Genomic DNA, 16,137 nt, shown 5'->3' on the forward strand with positions numbered 1-16,137 from the left:
TGCCATGGTACAATAACACACATCAATGATAAGGGTAATGAGACTTCATGTAGTAAGGGACTCCTGTTTCTGGTGACATCCTTGGTTGTCACATGGGGGTTGACTTACTAAAACTGGAGCATTCAGAATGGAAGCTGATTGGTTTCTATGCAGAGCTGCACCAGATTTTGAGCTCTCCAGGTTTATAAAATCTCTCCCATTGGGTAAATTTATGAAGGAAAGGGGCTAGATAAGCCATATTCAATGGATAATGCTAATAACCAATAAAAACATTTTTTTATTTTATTTTAGGACACAGAGCCAGTGTTTGAGGAGGAATCTAAACCAATTTATTGCCAGAACTGCCAAAGCATTTCCATCTGCGCATTCACTCAAAGATCTCTCTTGGTTGTGTGTGCTAAATATTGGAGGGTAAGCTCTGGTGTTATTTCTTTTCTTATGTGTTTTTTTATTTTTATTTTATTTAATCATACACAAATCCTTAACCACTTGAGCTTTGGAAGGTTCTACCTCCTTCATGACCAGGTCATGTTTTGCTCTTTGGCACTGCGCTATTTTAACGGGTAATTGCGTGGTCATGCAGCACTGTACCCAAACAAAATTTATATAATTTTTTTTCACTTAAATAGAGCTTTCTTTTGGTGGTATTTGATCACAACTGTTTTTTTTTTTTTTTTTTTCCAAAAAAGAAAGAGACCGAAAAGTTTTTTTTTTTTTTTTTTTTTTTACTTTCTGCTATAAAACATATTCAATACAAACACAAAAAAAAAAAAGAAATTGGCAAAAATTCATTTTGCTACACGTTTTTGATAACAAAAAACCTAAAAAGTGGATATTGGTTTGCGTCAAAGCTTTATAACAGCTACATGCCTGATATATACCGGAGTTTTTTTATTTTTTTATACTACTAATGGGACTGCGATAGTGCTTTGCAGGGATGAGAAACTGACAGATCGCTCCCGCTGTACAGAGCTCCGTGTTGTTTACTAACACAGCTCTGGGCTGTGATTACACACAGCCAATCAGCTGGTCTTGGCCATGAATCATTGGCTGGGACACTTTACACCATACATAAACATGAACACATTCTAAAACCGAATTGGATCATTTTCATTTTTTTTTTTTTTTGCTTCACCTACCTTATTTTTAATGAAAATTAACTTACCTTCCTGCCACTTACGCGGCCGCATAAGGAGGAAGTGGCAGGAAGGGAAGTTAATTTTCATTAAAAATAAGGGAAGTGAAGCAAAAAAAAAAATGAAAATGATCCAATTCGGTTTTAGAATGTGTTCATGTTTATGTATGGTGTAAAGTGTAAAATTAGGATGGAACTCTGCATATATATATATATATATATATATATATATATATATATATATATATATATATATATATATAGTTAGGTCCATATATATTTGGACACCGGCACCATTTTAGTTTTTTTTTTTTATAGGTATTTACCAAAACATTTTCAAGCTTTAGTTATTTAATGGATATGGGCTGAAAGTGCACACTCTCAGGTCTTATTTGAAGTTATGCACATCCAAATTGGAGGAAGGGTTTAGGAATTACAACTCTTAAGAATAGCCACCCCCCTTTTTCAAGAGACCAAAAGTAATTGGACAATCTAATTAAAAGCTGTCTGTCTGTCTGGAGTTGATTCTAAATGTGGTATTTGCATTTGGAATCTATTGCTGTGAACCTATATCATGCCTTCAAAGGAGCTGTACATGTAAGTGAAACAGGCCATTGTAAGTCTTCAAAAATGAAAAAAAATCATCAGAGAGATAGAAGCAACATTAGGAGTGGCCAAATCAACAGTTTGGTATATTCTGAGGAAAGAAGAACACACTGGTGAGCTCAGCAACATAAAAAGGCCTGGACATCCACAGAAGACAACAGTGGTGGATGATCGCAGGATCCTCTCTATGGTAAAGAAAAACCCATTCACAACATCCAGACAAGTGAAGGATACTCCTCAGGAGGTGGGCATATCATTGTCGAAGACTTCATGAGAGGAAATACAGAGGGTTCACCACAAGGTGCAAACCATTTGTAAGCCTGAAGAATAGAAAAGCCAGATTAGACTTTTTCAGAAAACATCTAAAAAAGCCAGACCAGTTCTGGAAAAGCATTCTTTGGACGGAAGAAACTAAGATTAATCTGTACCAGAATGACGGGAAGAAAAAAGTGTGGAGAAGACTTGGAACAGCTCATAATCCAAATCACACAATGTCATCTGTAAAACATGATGAAGGTAGTATAATGGCATGGGCATGCATGGCTTTCAGTGGCACTGGGTCATTGGTGGTTATTGATGATGTGACAGAGGACAGAAGCAGCCGGATGAATTCTACAGTGTTTAGAGATATACTGTCAGCCCAGATTCAGCCAAATGCAGCAAAGTTGATCCAAAACACACTGCAAAAGCAACCCAGGAGCTTTTGAAGGAAAGGACGTGTAATATTCTGCAATAGCCGAGTCAATCAATTCCCTGATCTCAACCCAATTGAGCATGCATTTCACTTGCTGAAGGCAAAACTAAAGGCAGAAAGACCCACAAACAAAGAACAACAAAACAGCTGCAGTTCGAGCCTGGCAAAGTATCAGATAGGAGGAAACACAGTCTTTGGTAATGTCAATGGGTTCCAGTCTTCAGACAATCATTGCCAGTGAAGAATTCTAAACAAAATATTAAACATGAACATTTTATTTATGATTATATTCATTTGTTCAATTACATTTGAGCCCCTGAAAATGGGGGGACTGTGCATAAAAATGGTTGCAGTTCCTAAAATTTGTACTTGATATTTATGTTCAACCCCTTGAATTAAAGCTGAACGTTTGCACTTCAAATTCATTTTGATTATTCAATTTTAATTTTATTCTGGTGGCATACAGAGGAAAAAGTATGAAAACTGTGCCTGTGTCCAAATATATGTGGACCTAATGCCTCGTTTCCACTGAGTGGTACGGTACGGTTCGGTTCAGTACGGTATGGTTCGGAACGGTACACCTTGCGTTTCCACTGCCAATAGTACCCTTTCATGATAGGCGTGGTGTAGCAAGAAAGCTGTGATGAACGATTCTCTGTCAACCAATCAAGTTCTGCAGAGTTTAGCTCCACCCTGTTGGTATGGTACTAATGTGCTTGGTACCCCAACGAAAGGGTACCAAAAAAGTGGTACGGTACGGTTCGCAATTAGGGTACCATTCACAATGGAAACGGCATAAATAGCGAACCGAACTGTACCAGAAAGCTCAGTGGAAACGAGCTATAACTGTATATGTATTTGCCTGAAGTTTCAGCATTTACAGAGGCAAAAAGTTTTAACGTTGTTAACTAACCAACAAATTTCTGCAAAGCAAGCTGTAATATAAATTACCATAACTAGATATCCGTTCTACTCACTAATCTGGTTTGTGACTTTGGGGTTGGTTGACTAAAATTGCAAAGTACAAAATCTGGTGCAGCTGTGCATTGTAGTCAATCGGCTTCTATCTTCAGCTTGTTCAATTGAGCTTTGACAAAGAAACCTTGAAGCTGATTGGTTTCTATGTAGAGTTGCACCAGATTTTGCACTTTCCAGTTTTAGTAAATCAACCCCTTTGTGTATTTGGAGAGCTGGAGATTCTAGGTCATGGTAAGCACTGTATGAACGAAACCATTCCCATGTCAGCACTTTGACATCTTTTGGTTTTTCCTCCAGGTCTTCGATGCTGGAGACTACTCTATGTTGTGTTCTGTTCCAAGTGAAGATGGTCAGACGTGGACTGGAGGGGATTTTATTTCTGCAGATAAAGTGATCATCTGGACTGAAGATGGGCAAAGCTTTATTTACAAACTTCCAGCTAGGTGAGTTGGTCAGATTTGCATTAAAACTCTATTGAGCTTCTTTTGCTTGTCTGTTATAGTAGTAGCTTGTTGCATAGTGGTAGCCCCTGGTTAAAGCAGGAAAACATAAATGAATAATTATTGGCAGACAGAGTAGTTGTGATTCGCAAGTTTTGATTATAGATAAAATACTGGAGTTGAATCCCTTCAAAAATATACACACAGGGACAGGGAGAAAAAATGCCCAGAAGTTCCCACTGCCAGAACAGTTTTTTTTCTCAGTTTCCAAAGCTACCAGGGCTACTAATATGCAAATCAGAAGATTCATTAAAGGAAACGTTACTGAGAGAAATTTGGAGCCTGCCAATGCAAATCTCTTTTCTGCGTTTAACCCATTCTGGTAGGGTTGCCACCTCATCCCTTCAAAACCAAACACATGTTAATTGCACAGGTTCTGCTGCTGATTAAGGTGATAATTATGCTCACTTGGTGCCTAATTGCATTAAATTAGCCTCAGAACCTGTGTTATTCATATGTGTTTGGGTTTAAAGGGATGAGGTACCAACCCTACATTCTGACTGAAATGGTTTTTAAGACCCTGACATGGAATAAGCACATGGAGCTGAAAAACCAGAGTGAGGTCAGAGGTCCTAATCTGCTTACTTGTTCTGTGTCAGTGACTCAGTACTGAACCCACTGGACCAGAAGTTCAACCAGGAAATTGGGTGAATAGAACTTTATGGAAGGGAGGTCAGGGATGTCAGCCTGCAAACTTCCTCAGTACAACTTTCCTTTTAAACCGACACCACGAATAAACTGTTTTCTGTGCCTGACACTTTTGGTGATGGCTGTCAAAGTGGGGATTTCCCCTGGCTTTGGAGAGCTTTCCTCTCACTTACTGTTGCGTCCCTGGGAAGAGAAGAAAGAGGAATGAAGAGAAATCTCCTTGACATACAGACAAAAAAAAAAAAAACTGTACTAAGACTAGCAACAACCTTACTCATTGCCTTAAAACTCAACTTCAGGCACATAAACAAATAAAAAAAAAAAAAATTACCCTTTCAGCCCCCCCCCCCCCCCATAGACCCGCCGCCGCTTTTACATTTAGTAGCCGAGATCAGGGAAGTCACAGGGGTAGGAGCGGAGATGATTTAATGTACCCGCGGCAACAGCTGATGTGGTGTAACGTTACAAAACACTACCCCGTGAAAATTCCCTACCCTCCGCAGCTGTGAGCATGTTAATTATGTATTGTATGTGGTGGGAGTGTGAGCATTGACCATGGCTGGAAGCGGCTTAGAAAGAAAGCTGTGGGGGACCAGGAACACCACTAGAGGGAGCCTTCTGAAGTAGGGAAAAAAGTAACCAATACAGCCTCCCTTGCAACCCCGTGGACTTAATGAGCATTTAACTTTTGCAGGATGTTGGGCCTGGAGTTGCCCAGAGTTGGGCTTTACTGTTGCTCGTTAGTTTCCTTAGTGGATAAAACAATCTACAGTGTTGATGTCTTGAAGGTGCATGAAAAAAGAACTTGATTTCCTTTAGTAACCAATCAGATTCCAGTTTTGTTTAGAAACATTTTTAATTGGTTGTTTTAGGTAAAATATTTACATTTAGATCTTGCACTTTGGATACTGCAGTCCATCTGTCTGCTCTAAGTTATGCTGATTTTAACTTCTTTACTGTCCGCTTAAAAGGAGGATAAAATATTGTCCTTATTTATGTTTTTTAGCTGTATTCCTGCCAGCGATTCATTCCGAATTGATGTTGGGAAAGCAGTGGAGAATTCGATTCCCCCTTTACTGTACAGCGTCATGCCAAAGGAGGACAAAAAGGTTTGTGTTCGCCTGTGTACTGGATGGAAAGCATTGGGGCAATCCGGTGTACAGCAGGGTTTGCCACAAAAGGGCATGGATACATCAAGTCCTTGTAATGGATTCCATTTGGCATTCTAAATTTCAACCGTTTATACTCTGCATGTTCCCTCATTATTTCAGAATATATTCTAGCCAATACCACTTGTATATAAATTATGCACTCACTGGCCACTTTATTAGGTACACCTGTTCAATTGCTTTGTAACAAAAATTGCTAATCACACATTATATATATATATATATATATATATATATATATATATATATATATATATATATATATATATATATATATATATATATATATATATATACTTTATTTATAGTTATTTATTATATTATAAATTATGATTTTGTGCTTTCAAACTTTATCATACCTGAGCTGTTGTAAAGAAGAACGAACAGTTAAGAATTACATGCAAAATAATGGTACCCCTTTCAGCACCTAAAATCGGAAACAATCATACCGCCAGGGAGGTTAAATTTATTCTGGACATTGAAATGCTGAATTGCTGAACACGCCTAAAGTTTATGCATATTTACCAGCGCTCAACAGTGTTCCAACATTTCTTGTGATCAAACTTCCCTCTCCTGAATGCGATATTAGGGCATTCAGAAAACATCCTCTAAACTCCCCTGCTACTAAATTGCTACAAATGTCCATGTGTGCATGGATACATAGTAGGGATGCACCGAATGTTCGGCGGCCGAACATTATTCGGCCGAAAATAGAAAAAATAGCACTTTCGGTGTTCGGCCGAATAAGTCAAAAGGCCGAATAATTTTGTGCCGAATAATAGGGCTGAACGATAGTCTTCCGTGAAGCCGGGACACTTCAGCGGTGAGCATACATACATTACTCACTCGTGCACTGCAGCCCGCCCCACACATTCAGTGAGTCTTACTCTCCTCCCTAGTTTTTTCAATGGCACATTCAGGAAGCCAATCACGCCGTGATTAGCTGCACAGCGAACCAATCACGATTGCCTGCACACCTGATTGGTTCCGCTGTGCCGCTACTCACGGCGTGATTGGCTTCCTGAATGTGCCATTGAAAAAACTAGGGAGGAGAGTAAGACTCACTGAATGTGTGGGGCGGGCTGCAGTGCACGAGTGAGTAATGGCTCCTACTAGTCCACCTCCAGCCTCCTACTACCACCACTATGAGAGACTGTGTCACGGTATAATCTGATCGAGTCCACACTGACACTGACTGACTGTCACTGAGTAATTGATGTTACCACATTAACCCTGACCTGCCCAGTGCCCTGTATCTGCAATTAAAATTTACAAGGCTGCCTGCATGCTTCCTGATTTCCATTCCCAGCATCCTTCCCAATCCCTACAGTGTCACTAACATTAACCCTATGATACAAGGCTGCAGTGTGCACTGAATCCCATTCCCTACAGTAACATTTAGGGAGAGAGAGAGACATGAGAGGACAAGAGAGAGAGAGGACAAGAGAGAGAGAGAGAGACATGAGAGGACAAGAGAGAGAGAGTGAGAGGACAAGAGAGAGAGAGTGAGAGGACAAGAGAGAGAGAAAGAGAGACATGAGAGGACAAGAGAGAGAGAGAGAGAGAGACATGAGAGGACAAGAGAGAGAGAGTGAGAGGACAAGAGAGAGAGAGAGAGAGGACAAGAGAGAGGACAAAAAATTGGCAAAATAAATGGAAAAAATGCGAAACACCGCGTTCGGTATTCGGCCTTCGGCCAAACATTTTATTATTATTCGGCTTCGGCTTCGGCCAAGAATTTCATTTCGGTGCATCCCTAATACATAGGATAACATAGGGGGCGTTTAAGGGCAGAAAAAAACCCGCCTGAACACACAAAAATGTGAGTTTATCAGCAGCAGTGTGAATGAGGCCTAAACATGGTTGGAGCTTCTGAAGGGAAAGAAAATCATGACCGCCGGGCCTCTCGTTTAAAATTTACCAAAACTAGTATGAAGATGTACTGTATGTGGTAGATCCTAAAGCTCTAACCACATTACTATTTACATTTTGTATCATGCCTAAAGAGACACTGTCCCTTTCCCCATCCCTTTTTCTCATTCCATGTCTTTGTAAAAGCCTCCTTTGACCAACTAATGCTTGCCTCTCCATTGATTCCCCTGGCACGGTTTCCTGCATGGTAGAATACACCAAAATACCTGGTGTCGGCAGATGTTAGGGCTTAGAGGAAGTGGTGGTGTCACCCTTTCCATCATGTGACAGTGCGTGTCCTAAAATTGGCCATTAGACCAGAGCGCTGTCACACGAGAGGAGGTTAAATGCTCTATTTGAAATTGTATGGATAGGGGTGGGCTGTATGTCAGGTAAATGGCACCGTCCCCTAAATAGTAGCAGGAAAGGAGATAGGTGTGATAGTGGAATAGAAAGGGGAAGGGGGGAGGGAAAAATGAGGGGAAAATTTGTCTATCAGACCTGGACAGTGGGGAATTGAATGTGCCTCTTAAATTTTAGAAACATATGCATCCACATATAATGTAAAAGAAAAATAAATATTTTATTAGAATATACACACAATCCATTAAAACGGATACAATCAAGTTTGATAGTCATATACATAGCAGGTAAAATGGCCTTAGTATGAATAATGTAATCTGCTGATGGATTAACGCGTTTCACTGAAATAGCTTCTTCAGGATCCAAACGTATACATATCAGACAGATTTGCGATCGATTCGGCCATTTGACCTGTTATGTATATGTGCCCTTAAACTTGGTTGTATCCGTTTTAGTGGATTGTGTGTATATTCTAATAAAATATTTATTTTTCTTTTACATTCTATGTGGATGCATATGTTTCTAATATTTAAGAGGCACATTCAAATCCCCACTGTCCAGGTCTGATAGACAAATTTTCCCCTCATTTTTTCCATCCCCCATTCCGTTTCTATTCCACTATCACACCTGGATCATATCTCCTTTCCTGCTACTATTTAGGGAACGGTGCCATTTACCTGTCATACAGCCCACCCCTCTCCATACAATTTCAAATAGAGCATTTAACCTCCTCCCGTGTGACAGTGCTCTGGCCTAATGGCCAATTTTAGGACACGCACTGTCACATGATGGAAAGGGTGATACTACCACTTCTTCTAAGCCCTAACATCTGCTGACACAAGGTATTTTCTATTCCACTATCACACCTGGATCATATCTACTTTCCTGAGGTTAAGTGCTCCACCATACTCAGAAGCATCGGGTATTTTGTGCCAGTTAAAGTGGAACTAAACTTCCTATCCTTTACAGCCAAGGAAGCTGCCATCTCCGACTCTCTTTATTGCACAGTTACCATGGTGTCCTACATGTGATCAGTTACAATGTCAGCCATTTGAATGGATTGATCGGTTAAGATCTAACATAGACACACTAGTAACAGGTATAATTCAAGCCATTCCTTTGAATGTAACTGATTTTGGAAAGCTAAATCAGTAGGCTTTGTTTAGGTAGAGGAAGGATCAGTAGTGGATCGCTGGAAATGTGCCAGTGGATGATGGATTTGGCTTGAAAGTGACAGTGTCTCTTTAGCTTTGCAGAGAGTAGCCATTAGTTTGGTCACTTTTTTTGGAAAATGTTTTAACTGTTAAAGTGTTAATTTGCGATATGACAGGGACTGGAGAGGTTTGACGTTGAAGCTGTAGTCCAGGTTCCAGCATGTGAGCACCTGTCTGACCAAGGGAAAGTCTTAGAGCTGTACACACCGCGGACTCTGCTTCACATGCAGCCTCCTGAATTCATAGTAAGAGTGTGTAATACATGTGTGAGACTCCTGGCTAATCCCTGTGTAGTGTGCAGTGGTTAATACAGCATGGTGTGATCTTTGGAACTTTACTGAACTTGCATGTTGTTGACCACTGTCCACTTCCTTCCCTCTCTTCATTGCTCTGCTTGTATTGTGCATGCTGCTGAGTGTTGGACCAGTACAACTTTATTACGTGGTATGTGTAATGTGTATGGTAACTCTAAGCCAGGGATCCTTAAACTACGGCCTTCCAGCTGTTGCGGGACTACACATCCCATGAGGCAATGTAAAACTCTGACATTCACAGACATGACTGGGCATGATGGGAATTGTAGTTCCTGAACAACTGGAGAGCCATCGTTTGAAGACCCCTGCTCTAAGCCCTCATTCACACAAGCCTTCTGCATTTGTTTTATTTTTTTTGTTTAATAACTTTTTATTAAAGAATTTTAGACATGAACATAAAACGTGTTACAAGATGTTACAATGTGGTACAGGCACATTCAAACTGGCGTACAACAATAAACTCTAAAGTGAGAGTATTCATAATAACGTTGCATAGCTCAGCATTTGTTTTATTTTAAATGCAGGAGAAATTGATCTGGGAATCATTAAAAAAAAAAACCCTTTATATTCCGTAGATCAAGTTCTCCTCCATTTAAATATACGTGCGTTTTTAAACGGATTTAAATGCGTTCAGAAGATCTAATTTGCCCCTGGAAGCACACATTTCTATTTTGTCTAAACATAGGTAAGCTGAATGCACCTAAATGCATTTGCTATTTAAAAATCATTACATGAATGTTGTATAGAGTACATTTAGAAATGTCTTCTAAATGCATATAATCACACGCCCGAGTGAATGAGGCCTAAAAATGAGATTAAATCTTTGCATTGGTGCTTTATCGCATTTTCTTTTAATCCTTGAATTTTGTTTGAAATGTAAAGCCTAAGGGCTCTTTCACACGGGCGCTCCGTATGTCCGTATTTCATCCCATTTTTCTGCGGATGAAAAACGGACATAATGTATGTCAATGGGATTGCGGATGACCATCCGCTGACATCCGATTTTTGTCCTTTCAGTTCTGTTCCGTTTTTTGGAACGGAACAGAACCCTATTTTTCTTCCATTTAAAAAACGGAAAGGATGCAAAATCGGATGTCAGCGGTGTCATCCACTGACATCCGCAATCCCCATAGACTTACATTATGTCTGTATATCATCTGCAAGCGGATGGGATGATATGCGGACATTTGGAGCGGATGACACAAGCGTCATCCGTGTCCGTGAAAAAGAAAAAAAAAAGTGCCGCAGCGGAATAAAAAATCGGAGCGGCCGTGTGAAAGAGCCCTAACTCTAGGTTTCTTGTGACTTTAAAGTATACAGTGCTGTGTTCCGGCAGCGGGATAGAGACTTCCCATCAATATCAAGTTGAGCTGAGCGCTGCTCAGCCATTCACAGGAAGCATTGTACTTCATCACAGAACACGTCCTCTGACTGGCTGATGTGGAGAAGTGGGCAGATCTGGTCATGATCTTCACCTCAACCAGTAAGATGAAGCTTTGTATTCATTGATGAAATACAGTGCTTCCTGCAGCCTGACTCATTTTTGCACTGATAATAGCCTGAGCCAGCTGTTCCCACCCCCCGTCTCCTACCCAGCGCAACAATGAGCACTGGAGGGGCAGAGCAGAGAGTGGTGACTGACAGTTACCAGCTCTCTGCTTAGAGTGGGCCAAAACCTGGGTCATCATCGGTCATGGGGACAGCTGCAACATCACTGCGATGCTCCAGCCATAAAGGAGAGTATGAAAGTTTTTGTTATTTCCATACGTCTACTTTTAGTAATCTCCTATTACATACCTGGTTACTCTTAAAGTACAGGAGGCTTTGTGCTTTCTAGGTAAAGTTAGAGGTGAATTTTCAATATTTATTTTGAAGATTTTACTTTTTTACGTGATTAGCACAATCCAAAATATTTACTCCAAAATGTCGTCCTTAATATACAGATGCTACATAATTGTGCTTGTATGAGTGTCTTTGCCATTCAATTTTTATACAAGCAGCAACCTTTTTTTTTCTGATTGGGGACCAGGTGTGTGTGTGTGTGTGTGTGTGTTGGGGGGGGGGGGTTGCCCGGGCTGCCCAGGCTGCCCATCCTTGTGTGAGCACTGGGGTCAATAAAAATGGCTGCTTCACATGGCTTCATCACCTATTAAGCTTCAACTGGTGGACAGCCTCCCTGATATTATTCAGTAGAATGTTTTGGTAAACTTGGGAATTCATTTTCCTCTCGGTGATGGCAAGTGTTTCAGATCCTAAGGCAGCAAAGAAAGCTTATAATCATATTCCCTCCACCATAATTCACAGTTGGGATGATGTTTGGATGTTGGTAATCTGTGCCTTTCTTGCACCATACATAGTGCTGAGTATTCTTCCTGAACGACTCAACTTTTGTGTCATCTGTCCACAAAACATGTTCCCAGTAGCGTTTGGGTCTGCCAGGGTGCTCTTTGGCAAACTTTAGGCACGCAGCAATGTTGTGTGTGTGTTTTTTTTTTTTTTTTATAGAGGGCAGCAGCTTCCTGCCATGGACTCCCTGCCTGTTCAAAGGCCTACGTATGGTAGACTCACGGACAAAGATTTTTTACCAGTTCCAGTGATGTCTTCAAGCCTTTAGCTGTAACTTCTGGGTTCTTATTTACCTCATTGAGGATTCTGCATTGCGCTTTGGGAGTCATCTTGGCTGGGTGCCCACTTCTAGGAAAAGTAGTCCCAGTACTAAACTGTCTCCATTTATAGACAGCTTGTCTAATGGTCGACTGATGGATGCCTAAACACTTTTTAGATTGCTCAATTCCAGTCAAATTAAAAAAATTATCGGAGAGGAGAAAAGAAACCAGTTTATATACCTGATCCTCTGCTCCCTTGGCAGGCAGTCTTCCCCCCATGTTCCAGCGATGGACTGTCCCTCGGGGGTCTCCTGTGTAGTGCAGGGTTGAGGACCCCAGTAGTTCCACCCCTTCTTGGCTCTGACCTCTGCACCACTCCCCCCTTTCCCCCACCTCTGTACATCTCCCTCCGGAGCCCATATCTCTCTCCCCACATTCCCCAATGTAGACAACTCCACCTCTCTAACTTGTGGGGAGATCACTGATTGGCATCCGTGCACCCGGACACAGATGGGGATCACTGTACAGCTTACCATGTGATGCCCCATCCCATTCCCGCCGTGGGTGCAGGGCAGGCAGGGATCTGTGAGAGCTGCCAAGTGGAAAGCTGTCCTTGTAAACACAGAAGGGTTCTATGTTTATAAGTGACAGTGGTGAGCGGGGAAAACGAGAGCCGTAGGTTCCGCGTTCTGGCTGCAAAAAAAGCCCTGGGTGCAAGGGCCACATGAAACAACCTGACGAGCCGGATTCGGCCCATGGTCCTTATATTTGATACAGGTGATCTAGACTTAAACGCACAATGAACCTTTTTAGTGCGGGCACAGCCCCACCGCAAGGGATAGTTTTTTATTTGGCCGGATTTGGGCTTTAACGGTCCTGTATACATGAGCTTTTGTTGGCTGAACAGCTGCTTTTAGAAACCTGTGTGCGTGATTATCTGGCCCTCTTCTGTAGAGGTTTGCTTTGATAGCTTTTCACTGTGTTTTGGTATTTGGGACAAACCTACAGTGGGTATAGAAAAGAATCACCCCTCCTTCTAAAATAATCACATTTTGTTGCTTTGCATCCTGAAATGAAGACAGGCACAGTTTTGATTGATCCAGCTGTATTTACTCAGGGCAACATCCAACATCCAAGCGAAAGCTAAAACGCCAACATGTCGGAAAAAAATTAAAAATAATTTATAACAGCATCAATGTGTTGGAAAAAGGATCACCCCCCTCCCTCCTAAAAAATGACTTGTAAACTCAATCAGGTGTAACTAATCACCTTCTCAATGACGCACAAAGCCATTTGACTTTCAACTGTGATCAGCTGTGGTCATTTTGATTAGCTCAACATGAATAAAGCTTTCCTGGAGCATTTCAGTCCCTGTAGTGCAACTGAAGCAAACAATCAACTACGGGTGGCAAGGCACTGTCAGAAGATCTCCTGGATAAAGTTGTGGACAGGCATAAGTCAGGGGATAGATAAAAAAAAATCAAAAATCAAAGGCTTTATCAATGTTCAGAAGCACAGTGACGTCTATTATTAAGAAGTGGAAGGTATTTGGTACAACACAGACCCTCCCTGAATCAGGCTGTCGCTTCAAACTGGATGAAAGAGCCAGGCGGAAACTAAGAGGCCTACAGCAACTCTGAAGCAGCTGTAGGAATTTTTGAAAAAGAGTGGTTATTGTGTGCATGTGACAATATCACAAATTCTCCACAAATGTGGCTTGTATGGGAGGGTTGCAAGAAAAATGCCACTCCTCAAGAAAGGGCAACAAGCACTCAGGACTGAGCTTTGCCTGAAGACACCTTGAAGATTCTGAGGGCACATTGAAAAAGGTGTTCTGGTCAGATGAGACTAAAATGTAATTATTTGGCCTCCACACCAAACAATATGTCTGATGGAAATCTAATACAGCTCACCATCCAAATAACACCATTCTACAGTAAAGCATGGAGGTGGTAATATACATTTATGGGGGTGTTTCTCTGCAGGAGGGACTGGAGCGCTTGTCAGGATAGAAGGAAAAATGGATGGGGCAAAATACCGTCAAAGTCTTGGGGAAAATCTGCCAGAAAGTTGTCAATGGGAAGAAGGTTTATCTTCCAACATGACAATGACCCAAAGCACACAGCAAAAATGACCACACAGTGGTTGAAGGAGAAAAGGTCCTTGCATGGCTTAAGCCCCGTACACACGCACCGATTGTCGGCCGAACGATCGGCCGTCTTTTGTCCAGTGGTGTTGTGTTGGTTGAAATGTGCTCTAGACTGCACACGAATTTTGTCGGCCAACAACAACCAACTGCAGAAGTGATGTCATGTTCTGGTCTACTTTTCGTGTGTTTTTTCTTCTCTGAGCATGCCCAGTCTTGCTCATCTGATGTTTGTCGGCCGAAATCTGTACTGACTGACGAACAATCGGCCCTTCTGTTGTTGGCCAACAAAAATTTTATAGCTTGCAGACCAGATTTTGTTCAGCCGAAAAGTCGCAGTCGGTTGTCGGAAGCATCATACTAACAAGCCGACAAACGGCCGATCGGACGTTGGCCGAACATTTACGGCCGACAATCGGTACGTGTGTACGGGCCTTTAGTCAGAGCCCAGACTTAAACCCCATTGAAAATTTGTGGAATGACTTGAAGACTGCAGTCCACAAGAACGATCAAGATCAAATTTAACTGAACTTGATCAATTCTGCAAAGAATAGTGGGCAAATGTTGCAAAAGTCTAGATGTGCAAAGTTAGTAGAGATATCCCAACAGACTTAAGGCTGAAATTCAAGCAAGAGGCGATCCAACAAAATGCTGACACAAGGGGGTGATTCTTTTTTCCTTTTTTTTATTTACTTATTTATTTATTTATTTTTTTGAGATGTTGATGTTATATCATTAATTTGGATGTTCTAAGTTGCACTGGGTAAATACAGCTGGGTAAAAAAAAAAAAAAAAAACATATCTGTCTTGTGGTTTTTTTTAAAGGGTGGCGATTTTACTCCCATACCCACTGTAGATCTGTACTACAAAAAAGTTAAAGTAAAAAAAAAAAAGGGGCAGACTCGATGGACTATTCGGTCTTTTTCCTGCTGTCCTTTTCTATTTTTTATGTTGCTGATTAATGAGAAGCTGCTAGGAGTGAATTCAGCTTTCAGTGCGATCATCTGCTTCTTTCTGAGGCTCATCCTGTAGCAGTACATCTCCTGACGTAGGTGGGCTTTCTGCCTCATCTCCTACCATTTCTGTTGCTGGGTGACAAATACTCCCCATTGATTAATCATTTCACGTATACATTCCACCACCAGGCAGCCGCAGTTGCCGGCAGGCAATTTTGACTGCTGCCAATTTGAGACGAAATTGTGTAATTATGTCCCATCCAAACCCCACCTGCTCTTTGTTTTTGTGATTGCATTGTTTAAACAACGTACAGTTATTATCTGTTTTCACCGGGTGCATTACATCATTATTCCCAGCTTCACATTGTCTCTTGAGATACTGATGTGACTAGTTGCAAATTTCTGCAATCATCGCATTGTTCCTAAACACAATTCTAGGCAGGGAAACATAATAGATGTGAGCAATTGCCCTATACCTATAACATGCTGTAAGTAAACAGTGAAACACAGCACCCCCCAACACATGTAGTGCTTGCTGTGACCTGGAGGGGGCAGTAAGACAGCATCTGTGTAGACACTGGAATTGCTCATCTGTGCGGTTGCTGTTGTGGTTTATCTACTAATAAAAGGGCTAATTTAACTTAGACTTTTGATAAGTGAATGTAATAATACATGCATTTTCTTTTTTTTTACATGTTTTTGGTATGTGTTTAAGGCTCGGTTCACATTAGTTCAATGGCAGACATTGCATGTGATTCGGAGCGCACTGCTCTGAAAATCACATGCGATGTCTGTGTGATGCGAATTCAGCCATACAGATAGTATGGCTGAATTCACATCTGATTCGCCACAAACACGCACAGGACCCTTTTTTGGGTCCGCAGCAGAATCAGATCG

The 16,137-nt window shown here is 41.3% G+C and overlaps 1 protein-coding gene across 4 annotated transcripts in view; it reads left to right on the forward strand.

The window, feature by feature from the left end:
* WDR7 (WD repeat domain 7) overlaps positions 1–16,137 on the forward strand; it is a 654,984-nt gene that overhangs the window by 13,358 nt on the left and 625,489 nt on the right. For 2 of the 4 annotated variants that reach the window (XM_082268937.1, XM_082268938.1), the window contains exons 6-9: positions 292–411; positions 3,711–3,856; positions 5,568–5,670; positions 9,335–9,463. In XM_082268937.1, the coding sequence (XP_082125063.1) occupies positions 292–411; positions 3,711–3,856; positions 5,568–5,670; positions 9,335–9,463 (498 nt within the window). The remainder of the gene's footprint in view (positions 1–291; positions 412–3,710; positions 3,857–5,567; positions 5,671–9,334; positions 9,464–16,137) is intronic. The other 2 variants (XM_082268939.1, XM_082268940.1) reach the window with 1 other exon arrangement.

Source organism: Pelophylax lessonae (genome assembly GCF_965119305.1).
Source record: "Pelophylax lessonae genome assembly, chromosome: 1".
Classification (NCBI taxonomy): domain Eukaryota; kingdom Metazoa; phylum Chordata; class Amphibia; order Anura; family Ranidae; genus Pelophylax; species Pelophylax lessonae.